Source organism: Pyrus communis, chromosome 16, assembly GCF_963583255.1.
Source record: "Pyrus communis chromosome 16, drPyrComm1.1, whole genome shotgun sequence".
NCBI lineage: Eukaryota > Viridiplantae > Streptophyta > Magnoliopsida > Rosales > Rosaceae > Pyrus > Pyrus communis.
Window position 1 is genome coordinate 12386178 of NC_084818.1, and position 24943 is coordinate 12411120.

General features: G+C 36.5%; 1 protein-coding gene and 1 pseudogene across 1 annotated transcript; one reads left to right on the forward strand and one right to left on the reverse strand.

Moving 5' to 3' along the window:
* Window positions 1–2822: 2822 nt before the first annotated feature.
* On the forward strand, window positions 2823–6228 carry LOC137720236 (receptor-like protein EIX2). The gene is made up of 2 exons (XM_068459276.1): window positions 2823–5834; window positions 5965–6228. Exon 1 carries the CDS (start codon window positions 2922–2924, stop codon window positions 5826–5828), a length of 2907 nt encoding a protein of 968 aa, XP_068315377.1. The 5' UTR covers window positions 2823–2921; the 3' UTR covers window positions 5829–5834; window positions 5965–6228.
* Window positions 6229–6323: 95 nt separating this feature from the next.
* Window positions 6324–14130, reverse strand: LOC137720237 (serine/threonine-protein kinase BSK7-like; annotated as a pseudogene).
* Between the last annotated feature and the right edge of the window lie 10813 nt (window positions 14131–24943).

Sequence of the window (24943 nt, forward strand, 5' to 3'; positions counted from 1 at the left end):
AAAAACATTATTTTAATGTCAAACTATCTCCCTTAGCCAAATATCTTCTAAGTTAGTCTTTTTGCACAATAATCCTCCAAATGCCATATTTTGCCCGAATGGCCCAAATGTGCATATTTTAGGTGCAAACAAGTTCTTCCTCATGATACTTAGTTTTCAATTCATGAAATTTCGTATTTATAATAGAAACTGTTTATATTATAAAATACTTTGTAAAGATCATATCTAAATAAATTAATAAAATATGAAATCATTTAGTGATTCAATTATATAAAAACAAATGAGTAAAAGTACTATAAACTGCCTATTTATTTGCTATAATTAATTGACTAATCGATCTTATAGATTTTGTCTAATTTTATGCATGAACTACAAGTGAATCACACACATGCCAAAGGGCTAAGGCAAACAACATTTAAAATGAATAATAAATCCTAAGTGTATAGATTTCATCCAACCTTATGCATGCATTACAAGTCAACAAATAGTGTATTGTCTGAACTAATAATTCGAAGGACCAAGACTTTAAATTACTAAGTTATGAAGTCAATAAAAGTGGGAATGTATTCCCACTTGAATTGTGGAAACATTAAGTCCTATATAATTAAAGATGTGGCTATGTTTTGGTCACCTATCGTACGTATTGCTTATGACAGTTAATTGTAGGCTTACCTTTCTAGTACTGTGAAATGGTAGATGAACTGGAGAAAGATAACTCAAATATAATATTTTTTTTTTGAACAAATGATATTATCAAAATTAAGGAGGACATGGTAGGCTTAGGCTCAGAATTGACTAGCAATAATATGGTTCAAACTCTCCTTTGGCGAGAATCGAACGTAAGACCTCTCACTTATAAGTAAAGAAGAATACCACCAGACCATAGTACTAAGTAACAAATTACTTTTTTTTTTCTTTTTTTTTTCAACAAACGATATTATAAAACTTGATCTAACCTAGAATTTCTTACTTACAAATGAAAATGAATACCATTACACTAAAGTAAGTGGCCCAAATATTACTTTACTTGAAAAAGAAATAATCTTCGTGGCATCTATTGTTAGAAGGTTCAAATTTATTTCAATTGCCATAAATTTAGGAACTCCCTCGGTTTTAATAATAAAAAACACATATTTTCTTTAAACTTTATATAAAATGTTGAGTTGGAAATTTAAGAAATGTTATGGAAAAAGGTTGAAGCACATTAATCAAAATTTGAAGCTTTTTAATTAAAAATTGAAGTCCCACAATGTAATAAAATGTAAAATTTGAGCGCTCAAATTTAATTTTATTGTAAAAATATATCGTTGTAGAAAAAATAAAAAACATAAAAACAATTTCTCGTCGAAAAGATATATATGTCTGGGGGAAAAGAAAGCAATAATATTAACACTGATGCACTCCCACTCCCACTCCCACGCAATGATTCTTCCAGTACCAAATTTCCACAAGTAATCTTCACAATACAACGAAATTTCAATTTTAATGATATATTTAACCTTTTGTAAAATGACTTTTGAAACCCTAACCGAATTCATTATTATCTTTTCTTTTCTTTTCTTTTTTTTTATGGCCAAAATAACATAAATTCAACATTTTGTTTCCAATTTTTTTTTTAACACCTTTATTATCGAGGATAAGTCCCAAAAAGCAAAAGAGAGATTTGAGGAGAAGGATATGAGAAGCTGTGGGAAAAAAAAATGGCGGATGCAATCAACACACTAGCTCTAGTTGCTGCTTTGTTAAAATTAGAAGAAAAAACAAGACAAAAATTAAAAATTAGAAGGAAAGTGAAGAGCCACGCCCACCCCATCCAATCTGACGGAGACCATCTTCCACCGTTTTGGGGTCTCATCCCCAACCTAATTTTTTCTTTTCTCCATCTTAATTGAACCCACAAATAAACAAACTCAACCTTAACCCAAATCGTCCTTACCAGTCCAGAAACGACAATCGATTTGACCGAGAATGTTGCTCATTTTCCTTGTTCTCATTGAAATGGGCCACGTCAAGGCTCTTCCTCCAAATTTCCAAAGAGAAAAAGTTGGCTGGCGGTGGGAAGGGGGTTGCCATTGAATTGGGCTGGGTGGTGTGGTTTTGAAATTCATTTTTTTGTTTTCTGTAGGAAAATAGTTGAAAAAATGTGTCAAAGACGTTCTAGGAATAATCGATGGTGCCAAGAGAGTATTAGGTGTTTTAAACGTTTTATGGTAGGTGAGAATATAAAATGGGTGATAAGATAGCATTGATGGGTGGGTGTAGTAACACTTTTTATTTTTTATTTTTTATACAAAAATATATGTAGGGTTGGATGATAATTGGTTTTTAACTTTTGACTTCCTTTTTACAAGTTCTTTATCTTTTGGTACAAAAAAGATCTCTCGTTCGTTTCATAAACTTATGGTAAAATATTAAAAAGGTACATTAGGCTCACTAATATGGAGTTTAACTAATTACAAGTTTTGAGAATTCAACGTGGTCAATCATGTTCATTAAAAAAATGAGAGTTGAAAAGTTCAAAACTTGCACATGACTTATTTTGTATGTAAAACTTAACGGAGTTTGGTGAAGTGACAAATTAATGATTTTTTGAAACTTGATACGATAAATCGCTTAAAATTTTAATTTATATGACAAATAAGAAAGAGGTATAAATTTATCTGACATTTTGACATATTTAAAAAAAAAAACAAACAAAAGCAATTTTGAGTAATTGTATCCCTGGACCCCTGCCTGTCCTTTTGAGTTTTGACTATTGAGGAAGCAACACATGTGAAATTCGTGCTAAAGGGTTAGGCGAATACAGTGTCGGTGGTTACCCCCTTGAGTCCTCACCATTCATTTCAACTACACTTGCAGCTTTCCTTTTCCTCCTAAATCAAAATCCTCAATTGTCTCTTGGTTGATTTAGTTGAATTAAGATGGAGGGTGATAGAATCAGGTGCTTGAACAAACTCTTTCGTGCTTTAATTGTGGTGTTCACTTTACTGCAATGTGCTGTCAACCCTTCCCTTTCTCTTGGATTCAAAAATATTTCTTCAGAAGGAGTGGTGAGGTGCTTTGAGAGGGAAAGAGAAGCACTCCTTGCTTTCAAACACGGCCTCGTGGATCACTACCATCTCCTCTCTTCGTGGGGAAGAGAAGAACACAAGCAGGATTGTTGCAAATGGGTCGGCGTCCACTGCAGCAACCGAACCAACCATGTTACTCAACTTCATCTTGAATGGTCGTATTTGAATGAAACTTACTCACATCAACAGAAAGGAGACACGCGGTACATCGATTATTTTTTGCAAGGTAAGATGATGAGTCCCGAACTACTTGAGTTGCAGCATTTGAAATATTTGGACCTTTCTCACATTAACTTCAATGGGACCCGACTTCCATATTTCATTGGTTCTCTTTCCAATTTAAGACACCTCGATCTCTCTTTTGCTTCTTTTGGTGGTCGATTTCCAAGTCAAGTTGGAAACCTTACCCACTTGCAATATCTTGATCTCGGATGGAATGACTTTAACAGTGTGGAAAATCTGAATTCGTGGCTCCCTCGTCTTTCTTCTTTAACATATTTGGATCTGAGTCGCACCGATCTCAGTAATGTTCATGACTGGCTGGAAACAGTTAGTAAGCTCCCTAAACTTACAAACTTGACATTATGGTGGTGTGGTCTTCCTTCTCCTGTAATCCATTCCAGTACTCTTTTTAACATAAATTCTTCAAAATCTCTTGCTCATGTTGACCTCTCTGACAACCAATGCACTTCTCCTTCAATATATTTATGGTTGTCTAACTACAATGCCAGCCTTGTCCATCTTGACCTCCGTAACATCAGTTTAACTGGTTTAATTCCCAGTGTCGTTGAAAACTTGACCTCTCTTGTCTATCTAGATCTCTCTTATAACAAAATTGACGCGGTGAATCCGCATTCTTTTTCCAGCTTATGCAGTTTGCAAGAACTGTACCTAGACAATACTAGTCTGAGTGGACAGTTTTCCAAGTTTGTTCAAATGTTGTCTACGTGTGTTCAAAACTCATTAGAGTCTCTGTACCTCTATAACAATCATCTTTCTGGATCAATTCCTGATCTCACAAACTTTTCATCGTTGAAACATTTAAGTCTCTTTAGAAATCAATTGAGTGGAACAATACCTGAAAGTATTGGGCAACTGTCTAATCTACAGCATATGGACTTGAGTATTAATGCTCTCGAAGGTGTGGTTTCGGAAAGCCACTTCTCGAATCTCTCTAGATTAACATCTTTGGATTTGTCCTCCAACTTGCTAGTTTTAAGCTTCAGTTCTAATTGGGTTCCTCCATTTAAACTGAGTTATATATATTTGGGGTCTTGCAAAATGGGTCCGTATTTTCCAAAATGGCTTCAAACTCAGAATGAGTATTCATACCTTGATATTTCTGATGTTGGAATTGTGGATATCCTTCCAAGCTGGTTTTGGGGTACGACTCGTGACGTGTCATTTATCAGTCTTTCCAATAACCAAATTGGAGAAATGTTTGCAAATTCGACAATGAATTTTACGTATTACCCTGAAATACATTTGAGTTCGAACCAAATCGAAGGTCCAATTCCCTCAACTCTATCGCATGCGTCATATTTGGATCTCTCTAATAATAACATTTCAGGGTCAATTTCTATCTTGTGTGAAGCATACAGGAGTTTAATGTTTCTTAATCTCTCAAGCAACAATCTCTCTGGAGAGCTTCCAGAATGCTTGACACATTTTGACTATCTAGTCATGCTTGATTTGAGCTACAATGCTTTTTCGGGGAAAATTCCATCCACAGTAGGCTCACTATATCAAATGCAAACATTGAAATTAAGAAGCAACAGATTTATTGGAGAGTTACCTTCATCCTTCAAGAATTGCACCCGCTTAAAAGTTATTGATGTTGGATACAATGAGTTATCAGGACCCATACCAAAATGGTTAGGGGTTAGCCTTCAGAAACTGGTTGTCCTGATGCTTTCCTCTAATAACTTCAACGGAAGCATGCCATCTGAACTATGCCATCTAACAAACATTCAGAACTTGGATGTGTCTGCGAATAACATCTCTGGTACAATACCAAAATGCCTCAGCAATTTTACTGTTTTGGCACAGAAGGGAAACTCATCTCCGACCCTTCAACATTCGTACCGAAGAGAGGATACTTCATATATGGTTGGTTATATGGATGATGCAACATTCGTATGGAAAGGGAGAATGCACTCGTACAAAAAAACTTTGGGACTTGTGAAGAGAATTGATTTCTCGAGAAATAGGTTAACGGGGCAGATACCAATTGAAATCACGTATCTTGTTGGGTTAATTTCTTTAAACCTATCAAGAAACGGATTGACAGGTGAGTTACCTGCAAAGATTGGAAAGTTGCAAGAATTGGAGATCCTTGATTTGTCAAGAAACCAGATGGATGGCATAATTCCAACAAGCCTTGCTCGGATAGATCGTCTTAGTGTCTTGGACTTGTCATACAACAATTTTATTGGCAAAATTCCAACAGGCACTCAGCTCCAAAGTTTTGATCCCTCTAATTATGCTGGAAATCCTCAACTGTGCGGACCTCCACTTCAAAATATGTGTGATGATCAACAGGAAACCGTGATCTCAAGCAATGAAGAAGAAAAGGATGAGCTGATAACATGGGGATTTTACGTCAGCATGGCGCTTGGTTTTATTGTTGGATTTTGGGGAGTTTGTGGCAGTCTAATTTTCATCAGGCAATGGAGATACTCGTACATCAGGTTCTTGAATGTCTTGAATGATTGGCTTTATGTGAGGGTGATTTCGATCAAGCGGCACTTCAATTAAGCAATGGTACGTAAATGTGATTTTACTTCTTTCTTAAATTAGCGATATGCATGCATCTATTTGTAGAGTTTTTCTAATTGATTTGGTTGTCTTCTTCAGAACTTAATTACGTGTGCTTGTTTATTTTTATTTTCAGCGTCTTCTGAGATAGCACAAAAGGGCTCACTTCACTAGAAGAGCTTCATGGGCCTTATCTGTTTTAAGTTTTCAAGTATTGAGTTGTCACAATAAAGAACTTTACTACTAAATCTCTTCGGCAGATGTTTTGTTAATGTTAGTTGTTTGTAAGATGTTTATGTTTATGTTTACTTTATCAAGACCATTCTGCAGATTATGTTTAGAATCATGATATTTACCAAAGAAAGTGAGTTAATTATGGACTGCATATGATTGTTTTGTTCGTCGCAAATTTTAGTTCGAAGGGTTAACTTTTTATTTTTTATTTGTATCCAAGTAGTAATTTATATCTGTGTCTAACAACAATCAAACAACGTTAATTATTATTATTATTATTATTATTTATTTATTTATTTATTTATCCAAGTAGGAATCCTATATGCTTTCTGGACACAAATTATAAAGCTTCTGAACGATTTCCTCCCTACTACTGTTTTTAACAACTTTCTATTTTTTCTTTCCATTTTGTCGAAGGAATTCATATACGCGAATTGACACACAAGAAATCAAATCAAATGATGAAGCTTTGGCTCCAGTGGTTTTAAACCTTATGATCGATCGACGCCTATATATGCTGAGAGCCAAACCGAAAGAAGTGGAAAACTGGGCACCTGGTCGACCGGACTAGATTTTCACTTTTGTCCAACTTCTTTACTCCTTTTGGATTCAAGCGTAGTACCCTCCTTAAGTGCTGCTTGAGCTTCAATGTCCACTCCAAGGCCCGAAAGGGCAACAACCTGAAGATAACATGAAATGTGCCAAAGTGGGGAAACTACTTGTGCTTGCATTGCATCGTTTATAGCTTCCTGAGGCTTGTCACTCATGAGATAAGACAAACTACGCCCGGTTGGAGAAACCATCATTCCAACATCAATGAACTGCAAGCAAAATAACACTGTCAGCAACGATAACAAATGCAGAGAAAGCAGCAATTCAGGATATAATAATTTTTTTTCTTTCAGTTTTGTTCTTTTTTATTGGTCATGCAAGTTGAGTTACCAGGTTTAGATGCTCTTAATGTACCTTAAACTACCAATTTCGTTTGAACTACCAATTTTGTTTCTCCCTATCAAGAATTAGAAGATAAGATGTAACGCCAAACAAACTTCGTACGAAGCTGTGTGTAGTAATTTATTTTAACAGGTCAGATAAAGAACATCCTATTGAAGGTAAACTTCGGATATCGGTATGAACATGAAGGCAACTCTTATCAAACCTGTACTCAGAACTTCCCACGAGTATCATAATAAGAACTTAACCTGTGAATAACACTCAATTGTGGTTCTGAAGTCCTTGAGCTTAAAAGCAGAATCCCCTTTTTCTTTGAGTCTAATGATTCCTGCATTTGGTCAGTCCACATTTGGAACGAGAGCTGCAGTGGAACGTAAGAGAGAAAATGTCAGTAACACAACCAAACTATTGAGAAAGCTAAATATGTATACAACACAACTTATTAGATTTTTCTCCATTAATTAAACGAATATAGAACCTCATTTCTCATTCCATCATCTGTATAGCGGATACTCTCTAGGATCTCATGTATAGCAGTCAAATCCCTTCTTGTGCAGGCTTTGCCGAGTGGTGAAAGAGAAGACCAGGAGGTACCATGTGGGATTTCCATCAAAACAGAAGGAGGAACCTGCAGAGGTAAGCAAAAAGAACTTAAAGGAAGTCCAGGATACAGCTACCAGCATCATGTTAAGCATCTATGTATTATTAAACTACTACGATGCTGCAGATCCGAGTGCTTCTAATTGGCACCCAACAAGTACGGTATCACTGAAAACCCTTGTAATTAACCAACCTCAATTTCGGGCCATAAGAGAGTATCATTCACCATGAAAGGCACTAAAAAAAAGTGTAACTCTCTCAAGTACTTACTAATAACAAATGAGAGTCATATCCCTTTCCCAATTTTTCAAATATTTCCGCTTGGTACAAAGGTTCAGTATTAACAAATTACGAATCGGTAGATACAACGAGCTTACACAATTAGATCACATTGAGTTTGGTGAAAAGAAGATAACATATGAATATGTTGATTACAAGACTGCCCCAAAATATAGATCTAGAAACAATTGTGTGAAGATTTTAAACACTCAAACTATGCTCCCCGGGTAAAGTTGGGAATAGAATGCTTAATTAGAGAAACAGAGGAGAAAGAACTAACCTCAGTTTCTTTCTGAAAAGGAGTCAAAGAAGCAACTAATCACTTTGAATTTGGTCGCTCTCGGGGTTCAGATTGTAAACATTGTGAAGCCAAGCGTGCCAACTCAGTACCATTATCATTAGAAAGCTGTCCTTCCAAGCAAGAATCTGTCAGCATCTGAAGATATCTGTCTCGAATCAGGTCTAGGGCCTCGTACAAAATGATCAACCACCAGATGAATAAATTTACTTATTTGTGTTTACATATCCTAAGAAGGATAAATACTCACGCAAAGTTCATAACAATTGAAAGTAAACTATATTTTATCGTAGGCAAAAGAGTAACCATTAGATCTTTACAAGAGTTTCCCTAATTTCTCTTTTCCTACAAATGATTTTTTCTTTATTTTTGTTCAGTTCACCACTGGAACAATCACTTAAATGGCTAGAGGGGATACGCTTTCTGCTGAGAAGATCAATCAAGAGAGTCCAAACCTATATATTGCACTTTCTGGTGTCACTCTCCCTGCAAGACAAGGGATCTGCAGTGTATAATAATAGCTGAACTGCATACTTAAAGGATGTTTGTCAAGTAAATCATAATAAACGCCGCTTTTTTCCAAGATCTACCTACCAGTCCTAATATATTCAGGAGGAGTAAATGCCAGATTTGTACTATCACTCTTCCCATCCCTACTATTTTTCATCAGGCAAAGGTGGATATTCTGGGATTGCCATCCTGAAAATTTATAATAAATAAAATAAATGAATGCAATCAGAATATACTAGGAAAGGATATCACACAGATGGAGTCAAAATACATCGTTTGTAATAAATAAAATAAATGAATACAATCAGAATATAATAGGAAAGGATATCAAACAGTGGGGAAACTACTTGTGCTTGCATTGCATTGTTTATAGCTTCCTGAGGCTTGTCACTCATGAGATAAGACAAACTACGCCGGGCAAAAATTGTTGGAGAAACCATTGTTCCACAAACTACGCCGGGCAAAAATTGTTGGAGAAACCATTGTTCCAAAATCAATGAACTGCAAGTGAAAGAGAACTGTCAGCAACGATAAAGCAGAGAAAGCAGCAATTAAGGATTTACTATTTTTTTTTCTTTTAGTTTTGTTCTTTTTATTGATCATGCAAATACTCTAAGATACCTTAAACTACCAATTTCCTTTCTTCAAATCTTCCTATCATGAATTAGAAGATAAAATGTAACGATCGTATTCTGACTGGAAATCTTACTCCAAACAAAATTTCGTATGAAGCTGTGTTTAGTAATTTATTTTAACTGGTTAGATAAAGAACATCATATTGAAGGCCAAATTCGGATATCGGTAGAACAGGAAAGCAACTCTTATCAAACCTCTACTCAGAATTTCCCTCAAGTATCATAATAAGAACCTAACCTGTGAATAACACTCAATTGTGGTTTGAAGTCCTTGTACTTAAAAGCAGAATCCCCCCTTTTCTTTGAATCTAATGATTCCAGCATTTGGTTAGTGCATATTTGGAACGAGAGTTGCAGTGGAGCGTAACTATTGAGAAGGCTAAATATATACAACACAACTTATTAGATATTTCTCTATTTATTAAACAAAAATAGGACCTCATTTGTCATTCCATTGTCTTTATAGCCGATATTCTCTAGTATATCATGTATAGCAGTCAAATCCCTTCTTGAGCAGGCTTCACCGAGTGGTGAAGGAGAACACCAGGAGGTACTATGTGGGATACCCATGTTTAGCATCTATATATGATTAAAGTACTACGATCACTGAAAACCCTTGTCGTTAACTACCCTGAATTTTGGGGCATAAGAGATTGACATTTCATAGAGTATCATTTGTTAGAACTTATATGCGAGAAGTGAATCAAAACACCTAATCAAGACATGAAATAACATTACCATAAGGAGATATAATGTAATGAAACTTATACATGTTGATCAATGTATAATATAAGGTGAGAAAACTAGGAGTTTTGTACAAAATGATGTAGAGAACGGTTATGAGGAGTTGGAAAACTGAAGGTAACTGCAACCATGATAGGAGGGGCAATTACAACCTTATAACTAGGGTTTCGATCCCCTTTCTCGGGTGTGGCATGGTTCTCTTAATGCTAGTGCTATGGAAACCCTTTATTAAGGAAATTGATGAGAACCAGGAAGTCTGCTATACTAAATGATTATTTGTGTTATCTACAAGAAGTTGAGTATGATCTTGGTGATGAAGATGATCCAATGACTTATAAACTGGCCATGGAGAGTTCTAAGAGTGATTTATGGAAAGCTCCAATTTAGAAGAACTTGCTTCCATGGCAAGTAATCATGTTTGGACTTTGGTTGATGGTTCAGACACCAAGAAGGCAATATGGTGCAAATGGGTATTTAAAACCAAGAGGGATGCTCATGGCAGGATTGAAAGGCTTAAAGCCCAACTTGTAGCTAAGGGGTTTACACAAAATGAAGGCTTGGATTACACAAAAACGTTTTCTCCAGTTTCTACCAAAGACTTTTAGGGTTATTATGGCACTCACAGCTCATTTTAACTTGGAACTTCACCAAATGGATGTTAAAATTGCCTTTCTTAATGGTAGCCTTGACGAGGACGTTTATATGGTACAACCTCTAGGATTTGTTGAAAGGGGGAAAGAGCATCTGGTGTGCAAGCTAAATAAGTCTATTTATGGTTTAAAACAGGCTTCGAGGCAGTGGTATAAACGTGTTGATCAAGTTGTGCAGTCCTTTGGTTTTGTGGAAAACAAAATTGATAATTGTATCTACATGAAGCAACACAAATCTCAATTCATTTTCATGGTTTTATATATGGATGATATACCGTTGGAAAGCTCTCATATGCAATCAATGATTGAAACCAAGAAAATGCTATGTAACAATTTTGATATGAAAGATTTGGGAGAGGCTCATTATGTTTTGGGTATTGAGATTGTGAAGAATAGGCAGAATGGAACCTTGGGGCTATCTCAGAAGAACTACATTGAGAGAGTGTTGAAGAGATTCAATATGGAAGCTTGCAATGTGGGTGATGTCCCCATTGGTAAAGGGGATAAGTTCTCTCTCTCACAGTGCCCTATAACTCAACATGACATTCGAGTTATGAAGGATAAGCCGTATGCATCTCTAGTTGGCAGTGTCATGAATGCACAAGTATGCACCAGACCTGATTTAGCTTTTGCATTAAGTGTACTAGGAAGGTTTCAATCAAATCCTGGTATTGCACACTGGAATGCAGGCAAAAAGGTACTGAGGTATTTGAAAAAGACACAGGACTATGTATTAAGTTACCATCGAGTCCAGAACTTGGAAGTTGTCTGTTATAGTGATGCTGATTTGAGAGGCTGCATTGATGATAGAATGTCCACGAGTGGATATTTTTTTATATGGCTGGGGGTGTAATGTCATGGAGAAGCAGAATGCAAACCACAACGGCTGTTTCTACAATCGAATCAGAATATATAGGATGTTTTGAAGCAATGTCAGAGTAATGCTTGTAATGAAGAATTCTCTTATTCAGAAGTGTATTCTCACACATGATCTCATTTGAATGCTATTAATTTGTGATTTTAGTACAAATGGTACTACAAATTGTATTATACTGTCTAAAGTTCAACTAATGCTTCTTTGAGTATGTTTGAAAGATTTAGTTCAACTCTTTATCTCAGTGGTGACTTGTTAGTTATTTCATTAGATGTTTTGATCATTCTCATGTGGGAGAATGTAAGAACTTATATGTCAGAAGTGAATCAAAACACCTAATAAAGACATGAAATAACATTACTATAAGGAGATATGATGTAATGAAACTTATACATGTCGATCAATGTATAATATAAGGTGAGAAAACTATGAGATTTGTACAAAATGATGTAGAGAACGGTTATGAGGAGTTGGAAAACTGAAAGTAACTGCAGCCATGATAGGAGGGGCAGTTACATCCTCATAACTAGGGTTTCGATCCCCTTTCTCGGGTGTGGCATGGTTTTCTTAATGCTAGTGCTAGTCCTATTGATAGCAGAGAGATCCAATACATTACCAAGAGAAGGGAAGGTCTTAATCACGTCTCGATCTTTATGGTATCATCCTCAAGTAAGTTCCATGCATTCATTGTCTATCGACAGAATGCATTATGCTCAAACTAGGGTTAACAATGCTGCATGCATTTACTGCAGTATGTAGTTCATATGCATTGTTGTGTTCGATCTTCATATGATTTAATAAGTATATATAAACTTACGTAAGGGTTTACATCATTCACCATGAAAGGCACTAAACAAAAGTGTAGCTCTCTCAAGTCCTCACTAATAACAAATTAGAGTCATGTCCCTTGCCCAAGTTTTCAAATATTTCCGCTTGGTACAAGGTTCAGTATTAATACAAGAATGAATCGGCAGATAATTAGATACGAGCTTACACAAATAGCTCAGATTGATTCCAGTGAAAAGAAGATAACATATAATATATTGCTTACAAGACTGCCCCAAATATAGATCTAGAAACAATTGTGTGAAGATTTGAAACAGTCAAACTATACTCCCCGAGTATAGTTGGGAATATAATGCTTAATTAGAGAAACAGAGGAGAGAGCTAACCTCAGTTTCTTTCTGAAGAGGAGTCAAAGAAGCAACTAATGACTTTGGATTTGGTCGCTCTCAGGGTTCAGATTGTAAACATTGTGAAGCCAAGCGTGCCAACTCAGTACCATCATCACTAGAAAGGTGTCTTTCCAAGCAAGAATCTGTCAGCATCTGAAGATTTCTATCTTGAATCAGGTCTAGGGCCTGGCACATAACAATCAACCACCAAATGAATAAATTTACTTGTGTTTACATATCCTAAGAACAATACATTCTTACGCAGAGTTCATAACAAGTGCTGCTTGAGCTTCACTGTCCATTCCAAGGGGTCGAAAGGGCAGCAGCCTAAAGATAAGATACAAAGTGCCAGATTGGGAAACTACTTGTGCTTGCATTGCATTGTTGAGAGCTTCCTGAGGCTTGTCACTCATAAGATAAGACAAACTACGGTCGGCAAAAATTGTTGGAGAAACTATCGTTTCAACATCAGTCCACTGCAAGCAAAATAAAACTGTAAGCAACGATGACAAATGTAGACAAAACAGCAATCAAGGATTTACTAAGTTTTTTTTCGCTTTTGTTCTTTTTATTGGTCATGCAAGCAATTAGAGTTACTAGGTTCAGGTACTCAAAGGTACCTTAAACTACCAATTCTCGCAAAACACATCATTCCTAACTGATTAAAAATGCTCCGCTCTACATTCAAGGAAGAAAAAAGGAAGTGCTCAATAATCTACACAACATAGCAGTCCAAGAGCATTCCTAAATCACATTTTCTCCAGCCTTTTACAATCGCAACTTTGTCGTCGTCGTAAACAATCAAAGCTAAATGATAGAAAGATCGCATTGGGTGTCTTGAGCAATCAAATACCTAAACATTTGTAATTACAGAGTGGTAACTACATAGGCAGAGAAAACTACCCAAAATCTCACTCACATTATCAATTTGCTAAAAAGACGTGAACAAAATCGACGAAAAGCGAAAAAAAATGTACCCAACAAGCCCAGTTGCACAACCCACATTCATTCTACAACTAACAATTGTAAATCGAACACGAAATGGAAAGACCCCACAATTTATGAGCTCAAATTGCAGACCTGAGAAATTAAACTATGAAACAAGAGATTAAGTTTTAATTTTCTCGCTACCCTTTTCGTAACAAAATCAAAGTTTGAATTCTGAAGATCGGGAAGAAAAAGGAACTTACAGGGTCGAGAGCGTTGGGCTCGGAGCCATAATCAGCAGTCAAGAGGAAATAGGGAGCAGTGACAGTGGCCACCATGGTCATCCTCCTCACCAGCCTTTCGGCTTTTGAGTTAATCGTGATGCTTTTGCTTTCGCTTGGATTCTCCAGAACGAAAATGGGTTTTTTTTTTTTTTTTTTTTTTTTTTTTTTTTCCTTAGATGGATTAACAATAATGTGAAAAATGATTATTAGTTTCTTACTTAAGGGTTAAAAATAAAATTTAGAATTAAAAGACATGAAAATTGATTATTGGTTTCTTACTTATTAAACGTGCTAATTTTTATTAATGACGCATCATTTAGTTTACCAATTTTATCTTCAAATTTAGATTCCCATTACTCTTTAGAGAAAGCGAGATGGAATTGGAAGCAAAATGGGGTTTTTTTCATTTTAGAATTTACTAGATGAAAATATAAAAGTTTTCAAAATATAATATAGGGAAATTAACAAAAATGATCTATTTTCTTAATCTTGTGATCAAAAATAGGATTTTTTAACTGTGCATAGGATATGCACACGACATGCACAAGAATATAACAAAAATAAGATTTTTTGAAACTTGAAAAGGCCAGATTCCCCTTCCATATACATGGATTATTTCATTCAACTCAGTCAACATTTACACCTTCTTTGAAAATCTCTCTCGCCTAACCCCCTACTTGAAGAATCACAGCCCCCAAACAGGACAACTTTTCGACTGGCACCAACTTTCCAATCTCTTCTATAAGTTTCGCAGCCAAGGCGAGTTTGTTATCTATTGATTCAAACAACTGCAATGACAAAATAAAAAAAAATAAAAAAAAGGTACGATTTGAATTGAAATTTCATTATTTGAACTTAGGTTTTCCCAATTTGAGAATTTAGGGTTTTGGGTGCGATTTAGTGTTTTGTACTGTTAATTTGGGGGAAATTAACGGATTATGGTTTTGGGTTGTGTAAATGCATGCATTTTGAAGTTAATTTTGTTCATGGTTTGTTCGATATTCATTTGTGCATAATATGTACATATTTTGTGCATGTGCTTTTGATGTTGCTGGAAATTAATTAATTAATTGAAATAGGTTCAACAACTGGTATTTAATTGTGTGCATATTCCGTGCATGTGTAGATGTTGGACATACTTGGTTGAATTTGTTTCATGAATTGGTACATATTATGTGCATAATCTGTGCATATTTATTGCATGTGTAGATGTTGGGCATGTTTGAGTTTGGTTCATGAAATGGTTGAATTTGTGCATACTGTATACATATTTTGTGCATATGATTTTGATATTGCTGAAAATAATTGATTGAATTTGGTTCATAGTTCAAATTAGACAGGTTGTTTGAGAAGTATCTTCCATAGTTTAGATTAGACTAGCAAAGGTGCCCAAAAAAAAAGCTCAAGTAAAGAAAAACCAACTGATTTCGTCCATTAAACTCAAATTGGTGCATGGCCGGCAATTAGATGGATGAAACATATGTTGGAGAACAATTTAGAAACAGAAATACATAACTTGAATACTTATACTTTATTATTCAAAAATACATGCAATACAAAATGAAATTACACAATAAATGCAGAAACTAAAATGATACTAACTTGAATGAATCAAAGGTAGAGGCTAGCGCAAAAGCTATGTCCTTCGAACAAAATTTTCATCCCACTCTTGTGTTTGTGGTTCTACAACGTCTGCTCGACCAGGATACAACTACCTAACTCTACAACACGCACTGGATTATAAAATTCTAGCGAATTGCTTTGTGTGTTTACTCTTTGGAAAGTTTGTACGGAAGAGAAGAGTGAAGAAATGATGATCTCTCTTGGAAACTGGGATTGCAAATATATAGGTTGTTTCACATCCTTTCAAATACATGTTCAACGTATTTGAAAGTACACAACTCTTTCTAAGAGCTGTATCTCTTAATCAAAACGTTTTTAATTAATAAATTAATTAAAAACTTAATTCGAAATTAAAATTAATGAATTTGATTAATTTAACTTTATATTATATAAGTTTAATCCACACAACCATAAGGCCCAAGCTTTCAATTCATTTCCAAATGGTCCAAATCCTAAATATTAATATAAAGGATTGAAGATATATAAAGGCAATTGGGACCATTGAGTTCCCCGATGTGGACACTAAAGGTCTCAAAACTCCAACAACATACTATAGTCATGTGTCCATCCTCCTCCCAGTTAAGTGAAACAACAGCCACGGAATGCGATTTTAAGCTTCTCAATAGCTTTCCATTCTGCTTTGCATCAAAGAAATTAAAAAAAAAATAAAAAAATTAGAAAGCATAAATGCAGAAAACCATAAGTCCGCATTCATATGATAAGCTTTAACTCTGTGTCCGTGTATGCGTGCTAATCGTTTGCATAACAATATTGCTAATTTACGCATGTCGGCAATTCAATGTGACAAGTTTGGAACTTTACTGACCAATTAGTACCAATAGTATGTGTTAACTGAAAAATCAACATTTTACTCACAAAATCAACACTCACTTTACTGCAAGTGGTATTTTACCATAATAGTGAAAATGTATTGAGCCCTTACATGACGGCTCAAACCCCGTCGGTGGATCAACACTTTACTCACTTCAACATCATGCAGAGAAACTGTTGCACCTTCAAGCAGGACCGTCTCTGAGATTTTGGGGGCCCTGTGCGAAATTTATAAAAGCGCCCCTCCTTAAGATAAGTCTTAAAAAATGTATTGACGCTAGAAAACAATCACTTAAATCAAAACAAAGTTTAGCACTCATTGATTGCAAGTTTAAAAATGTCATTAATAATAAGTAAAAAGAGCTACAAACATAACATTCACTAAATAATAAAAAGCAGTTCAATCTTAAACAACCAAAGAATAAAACGAACTTCAAAAACTCTAACTTTAAAGTTTCACTTGAATATGTAACATTATTATATAATAATATTGAAAAAATACCGTCTTTTATGGTGTATTATTGGCACTCAAAATATCTTATTGTACTCTAAATTTTTGTATTTAGAAAGAAAAAAAATTACTCTTATAAGGAGTGTAAGATGAGATTTTAACGTGCTAACAAAATCAATTGTTGAATATAGAACATCATTTCATAACAAAAGCAATTTTAAATATAGAATATTATTACATATAAATATTAGGTGACAAAAAATTTTGGAGGTCCCTTCAAGTTTGAAACCATGTGCGACTGCACTTTTCGCACCCCATCAACGCCCCCTCTGCCTTCAAGCCCCACAACAATTGCTTTTCCATCGGGGTGCCAACACAATAACATTATCTTCCATCCTAAACCAAAAAATTTTAAAATTTTAAATCCCAAAAAGCAGCCCAAACAAAGATGGTTTGTGTGTGTGTGTGTGTGTGTGTATGAAGACAGGCCCAAAAGCCCATGGCAATATTGTTAATAACTCAAAATGGAAGCCCTACTTCACACCCAACATGAGTAGAGCAGTTCACATCCCAACTTTAGACTATAGTGATTAGATTATTGTTTGAATCAGAAAAGCTAGATATAGCCCCAAACTCAAGCCTTATAATGGACATGAAAAGCACGATTTTGCTGTAAGCACTTGTTCAATAATATTGATCTTTTTAACCTTAACATCCCACTGAGTGCCTCCCATTTAGTGGTTCACTTAATTACATTTTTGAAATTTGTGATTTTGATAAAATTACAATACATTAGGATTTCAATACGTTGGTGAATAAAAACAAAGTAGTTTGGTAGTGCATCAAAAAGTCTCATTTTATTAATCATGATGTCTAGTGGAATTATTGTATTGTGAACCTTTCCAGTAGGGATCCTAGATGGAGTTTTATAGCCATATAGTCCCTAAATATAGGGATAAGGGGCTTTTAATGTGCCGAAACAGAGGTCATCAAATTATCCTAATATATAGGGATTCGCTGAATATCTCAAAAAAATCCTCAAATTTGAGTACCGTAGAGGGACTCAAAGAGTGAGTCCCAATGGTTATTTTGAGTGGGAAACAAACCTCACCCACGTGATAATGCTCCACATCAGCTTTTCTCACCAATGAACTGGTGCAGCGTCATTCATGGGGCCTACACCACACTCGAAACGGTAATAGAGCCTTCTAGGAAAAGAAAGCCGGTTTCAGAAAAAAGAAAGACATGTCGACCTAGCCAGGTATGATGAGATTCGAAGTCTAATCCCTTTGCCCATGAAACGCCAGTCCACATTGGACGTGAGTTCGAACAGTCAGTTGAAGGTGAACCGATGCACAACCATATGCACTGGTCAATCCTCGAACCAACGAGCCGAAGGGGATGACGAAGAAGACATGGTCCAAGGCGTATACCATGTTGCAGTTGTAGAGGTTGATGAGGAGGAAGTCTCTGAAAAAGACATCAAAGAAGCTCCGCCACAACTCAAGGACAAAGGGCAAGCAACTGTTGATGACTTGAAGGAACTCAACTTGGGCACAAGCAAAGATGGTCAAACTCAAGGGACATATATTATTGGTGGGTCTGCTTTCAGGTGGAATTTCATTACCTTTGTAGGCGAAGTACCAGTCTACTACGGAATAACAAAGGAGTCATTTCGAGCTAATGGCAGCAAAGAAACAGTTCTGTAATCTTACCGTTTTCATAGAATGTGATTACTATCAGAAGTTATTAATTCTACCCCATTATATATATATATATATATATATATATAAAATAAAAAATAAAAAATAAAAGGATTTCATTGATAATTTGATCAGTTGAAATGGATGTAATGTTTTCTTTAGAATGGCTTATTCACCTTGATTCTTCAAAAATGATCAGTGGACATTGTAATATTAGTTAGAATAGATGTAATGACTTGATCAACAAAAATTTATCTCAGCAATTTTATTACAGAAAGACGAGATGTTTGAGAAGTATCGTCGTTGGAGATATGGTAAAATTATCTTGACGTCGGACCATACATCTACTAGGACATCAACTTAAAACAGTTGCAGTGTGTCGAGTGTGCATGCAAGCTCAAGTGCAAACCCAGACCAAGGTAAGCCATTTGCTGCCATGATTTCCCTTGCAGCTCCAATTGTAGCAGAGCCCTTTAACAATCAACAATGAGCCCCAAAAGTTGGATATAACTCTCTAAATATGTGCTTCTGCACAAGGGTGATACTGTGGACACCCAACTATAAAGATATAGTTGTTCATAACCGTTCTCGGGTGCCCAGAGACAATTCCTGAGTGTCCATTGAATCACCTTTTCGTAAGGAAAACAGCTAGACACAGTCAGACTCATTCACAATCTAATAGATGTCCCCCACCTTAAGCCATTTGTCGCCCCAACATACCAGGGCACAGCAAGTTGGCTATAGTAGTATGCTTCCCCTTGAAATTGCATCCAAAGTTAGAATCCCTTTCCATAGTTTAGATTAGATTAGAATATTACACGAACTAGACAAGCTAAATGTAGCTCCAAACTCAAGCACCATGATGGACATGAAGAGCATGATTCTGCTCTAAGCACTTGTCCAATAAATATTGATCTTTTTTAGCATAGCATCCCACCAATTGAGTGCCTTGCTTTTAAAGGGTTTAACTTCATCCCATTGAGTGATTCAATTATCACTTTTGAAATTTGTGGTTTTGAGGAAAGCAAATTTGGTGGTGCCTCAAAAAGTGTCATTTTATTAATCATGTTGTCTAGTGAAATTATTGTATAGCGAACATATCCAATAGGGACCCTAAATAGGGTTTCATAACCTTATAGTCCCTAAATACAGGGACAAAGAGTTTTTTATGGGCCAGAAGAGAGGTCCTCAAATTATTCCAATATGTAAGGACTTCAGATATCTCAAAGATATTATCAAATGCGAGGATTGTATGTAGAGACTCGCAGGATATCTAAAAAAATTTATCAAATGTGAGGACTGTATAATGACTAAAAAAGTGAGCCCCAATGGTGATTTTGAGTGGGAAGCAAACCTAACCCACTTGATAATGCTTCACATCAGCTTATCTCACCACCAAATTGATGCAGTCAGTATTGTGCCTCACACCACACTTGTAACATCTTTGAGGTTCGGGTTAGGTTCACCTAGCATTTTAGACCCAATTCGTTAACCCGATCCAACTCACTTGTTAAAATTAACATTTAAGTGAATGCTTAAAGGGTCGGGTCGTCAATGAATAGACCCGTTTATCACTTGTTTACAAGTCATTTTGGTCTACCCGCAAAACCCGTCAATCGAGAGTGGTTATATAATTTCTGTAACAAAAACAACGATAGGTGCGGAGCAAAGGCCGTTGATAAAATCTGTGGTCTACGAAGCGTTCAGGATTGAGCTGCCGGTGCCGTTGCAGTACGGAAAGGCAAAGACAGATCTCCTGATCAACAGCCACAACGGGGCGTTTAAGGTTAAAGAAGGGGAGTTGATGTCCTGATTTTCGAGAGAGCGGATGAGTTTGTTCCTGATCGGTTTGTAGGCCAGGACGGGAGAACCTGTTGAAGTATGTGTTGTTGTCGAACGATCCTTAAACGGAGAGTTCGATAGTCGGGAACAAGTAGTGTGCTGGTAAGGGCCTTGTCGTGTTGGTTTCGAGGCTTTTGGTGCTGCCATTGCTATGACGTCACTGAAAAAAGCTAGCTTCTGAGTTTTTCGTTTTTTATTTTTATTTTGGGAGTTTTTAAGAAATTGTTCACTTTAAAGAAAAATCACATTTTTACACTAAAAAGTCAATCCAGATACTATTTACTTTATCCTTTATTTTGTCCTTATCATTAAAACTCAAAGTTTTCAAGCCATTTTCATTAGTTTTCCTTTTTATTTTAGGGGACTTGTAGTTTTTTTTTTGTTAGTGGATAATTGGTATACATTGGAATGCAATTTTTTTTTTGTTTTAAAAAATTGTTAATTGGTGAAATGGATGATCCATTAGTATAATGAGTTGAGTTGGATGATCTATTAGCTTAATGAATTGGGTTTGAGTGATCCATCAATTTAACGGTTGGAATGAAATCGATGCAAACCTAATAAAACCAACCCGTTTACAGGTTTAGGGTTTGGACCTTGTACTGTTATTTGTAACAATTTTTTTTTTTTAAATTTTAATTTGTAAGACTTGGTACTTCTTCAATGAAATGTTTTCTTTGACATTATTCTTGTCTTTGCGCAATATATTTTTACTTTTAAGGAAGCAGCACTTGAAGGATTCTTGAAAGGCTAAAGTAAATTACACAAAACTACCTTAATTATGAATCAAACCATAATTTCATACCTTATGTTTTAAACATTGCAATAATGTACCTCTACTTTTGAATTCATTGCAATATTAGACGTTTATTTTTGTTTTTGAAATAGAAGGAAAGAGGAAGAGAGTGATAGAGAATGTGGTAGTGGAATTTTTTTTATTACTAGCATAGCACATGGGCATGCAAAAAGTGTGTGAGTAAATTTTTTATTTTTGTTTTTGAAATAGAAGGAAAGAGGAAGAGAGTGATAGAGAATGTGGGAGTGGAAAGTTTTTTTATTTTATTTTCTTAATAGAGATATATTAGGATTATATGTAGGTAAGGTTTTGAAAAAAAACAACAAAATTTGATTGTGTGAAATTACATTTTTGCCCTATATTTCTTATTCATGTTCTGTGACATCCCACATCGCCCAAGGGAGTGATCCTTATATGTATATTCCCATCCCTACCTAGCACGAGGCCTTTTGGGAGCTCATTGGCTTCGAGTTCCGTAGGAACTCCGAAGTTAAGCGAGAAGGGGGCTAGAGCAATCCCATGATGGGTGACCCACTGGGAAGTTGCTCTTGAGTTCCCAAAAACAAAACCATGAGGGAATGGTAAGCCCAAAGCAGACAATATCGTGTTACGGTGGTGGAACGGGACCAAGAAGTGATCCGCCCCGGGCCAGGATGTGACAATTTGGTATCAAAGCCTAACCCTGGCCGCGTGTGTGCCGACGAAGACGTCGGGCCCCTAAGGGGAGTGGATTGTGACATCCCACATCGCCCAGGGGAGTGATCCTTATATGTATATTCTCATCCCTACCTAGCACGAGGCTTTTTGGGAGCTCACTGGCTTCGGGTTCCATAGGAACTCCGAAGTTAAGCGAGAAAGGGGCTAGAGCAATCCCATGATGGGTGACCCACTGGGAAGTTGCTTGTGAGTTCCCAAAAACAAAAACCGTGAGGGGATGGTAAGCCCAAAGCGGACAATATTGTGCTACGGTGGTGGAGCGAGCCCGCAAAGTGATCCGCCCCCAAATTTTACATTTTTATTAATTTTAGAAGTGTAAATTTATGAAAATGCCCTAGAGGCAAAGACTTTGACTTCCATTGATCATCGGTTAGAGTGACATATGACTTATTCTTTTAGCATATCCTTGTAGTACTTGTCACTACGAACGTATAGGCGAAAGCCGTTTGCGAGTCCGAATTATGACGGTATAATTACGGACGTTTGAAGTTAGTTATTTAAAGGTAGTTAAATTATTTGAACTCCCACCTTGTGAGAAGACTAACTAATCAGCCTTAAGTAAAGAGGAAAATGAACCAATCAAATTAAAAGGGGTGGAGGACCAGTGAGAAATCATAAAAAAGGGAAAAAAAAAAAAAGGGAAAAGCTAGGAGCTTTTCCTGTGGGTTTCGTCTGTACACCTCTACGACCACCCATCTTCCAAAGCCGATTCCGGCCAACTCCGATGGAGTTTTTCGACGCCACCACCACCATCTTGAAGCTCTCATTCCCCTCTACAAAACTCAGCTAAGAACCACCTTGATTAACCATGGTATGTGATGGTTGGAGGCCACGAAAGTTGACTAAAATCAATAGTGCTCCGGCCACCCTTTTCGATTTTTCGACAAATCGACAAAGCGATGACTGATGCCACCACTTGGGCTTTGTAGCCCATCATCCCAGGAGAAAAACCCAACCAACCTTAACCCCGTTGGACCACCGTAGACGACAAATCGACGTTAGGAAGTTTTAGGCACCCGCTAGCTTTGTGGGCAAAATTGACCATCTTCCGTCCACTTTTGGACTTCGTGGCAGGCGACGATAGATCATGATGTCTCGATGTGTGTGCAAGATAATCATAGCGTGGACTCCAGGTGAGTGGGTATCTTTCTTTCATAGGCATATAATTGATAGTTACACAAGCACTTCTATAGTGATCTATGCTTGTTACCTACAATTAATCATTGCGAACTACGAATGGCTTGATCCCTGTTTAGGGTACGTAGGCAGTCTAACAAGACGTTAGATGCAGCCATATAATAAATGAGATTAAATAATTGAGACAATAGCCTTGTTTAGTGAATTGAGCAATGTGAGGGACATTGGTGGGAAGTGTGAGATTTAGCTATATGATTTGGTGATTAAATGTTGATCGTAAATCAATGCGTGAAGAATCAAGAAATTGAAGTAAGGAAGGTAAGTAATGATAATTAATGTAACTAGGGTCTAATTGGGCTTATCACTAATGATTACTCTCAAAAGTAAATAGTTTGGGAGTAGGGTGTTATTGATTGTACATGTTACGCCGTATTATATATTTTGGGGATATCATGAAATGTTTGGGTTTAGATTGCATCATGGCATATTCATATGGATATTACTTGGACCTAACTATTGTGAATGCTTTGAAGTGCTATATGACGCGGCGGACGCCTAGGTAAGCTTTAGGTGAGTACATGTTGATGTTAGTGAGTATGATTGTGTTGAGATATATTATAGCTCATAAACCTGGACCCTGGTGTTAGTGCTCCCGCCCGTAGCTAGGGCACAGTCCTTCACGTGATGTTCACCTCCCGCACTTTACGCTCACCTTAGATCCAAGGTAGGTGCACAGTCCTGTCGTACAGACCACTTTAGGTGGTTCAGACCCGTAGGTGACCCGTGATTATTCGCACAGTCTTCACGTGATCGTAGCACTTAAGCGTATTTATTTACACCCAGTCTTGTCGTACAGACCACTTTAGGTGGTTCCGACTCGTGTGCAGGTATACTTATTGAGCTATTAGCTAGCATGATTGATGAGATATAGATATGTCGTATAGGTCACTATAGGTGACTCCGACTTATATGCTAGCATGATTGATGAGATATGAATAAGTCGTACAAGTCACTATAGGTGACCCCGACTTATATGCTAGCCATGATTGATGAGATATGAATAAGTCGTACAGGTCACTATAGGTGACTCCAACTTATATGCTAGCCATGAATGATGAGATATGGATAAGTCGTACAGGTCACTATAGGTGACTCCGACTTATATGCTAACCATGATTGATGAGATATAGATAAGTTGTACATGTCATATTAGATGACTCCGACTGATATATCATTTTGTATTGATTAAGTTCATTTGGCCTACTTATTAATGCATGGTGGAGTTGATGACAAACCGTGGTTTTGGCCATTTCTGAGTATGGTTTGGATATATGTATATATGTTGTATTGTCTTATGGAAAACGATACGGGTTTTACATTGAGGGGCATTACTTTTAGAAAGGTAATAACTTTGGGAAGCTTGGTTTTATTGCTCACTCACACTCTCTGTTTGGTGCCCTCCAGGTTTTAGTTGTTGAGTTTGTATCGACAAGGATATGTGGCGAATCTTAGTATTGATGGATATTTCTAAGGGTATGATTCTTACCCATACTCCTGTACCTTACTTATGCTCTGACATCATGTGTGAAATGGGTTCGCTCCCACTCACAACGCACTCTGGTATTTAAAATTTTTAGGTTCAAATTATTTCCATTTTTCTACACTCTATCACATTTTATGGCTTCGTCACCTTCCAAGTATCGGCCAGCACAGCTCGATTCAGGGTCCAAGTGGACTTTCTGGGTCGGAGTGTGTCATGTTCTGTTTTAATTAGAGAGTTAAACTGGTAATTTCATAGGGTTTTGGTTAACAATGAGTATTTTATTAATTAGTAGAGGATTTCTGCCCCAT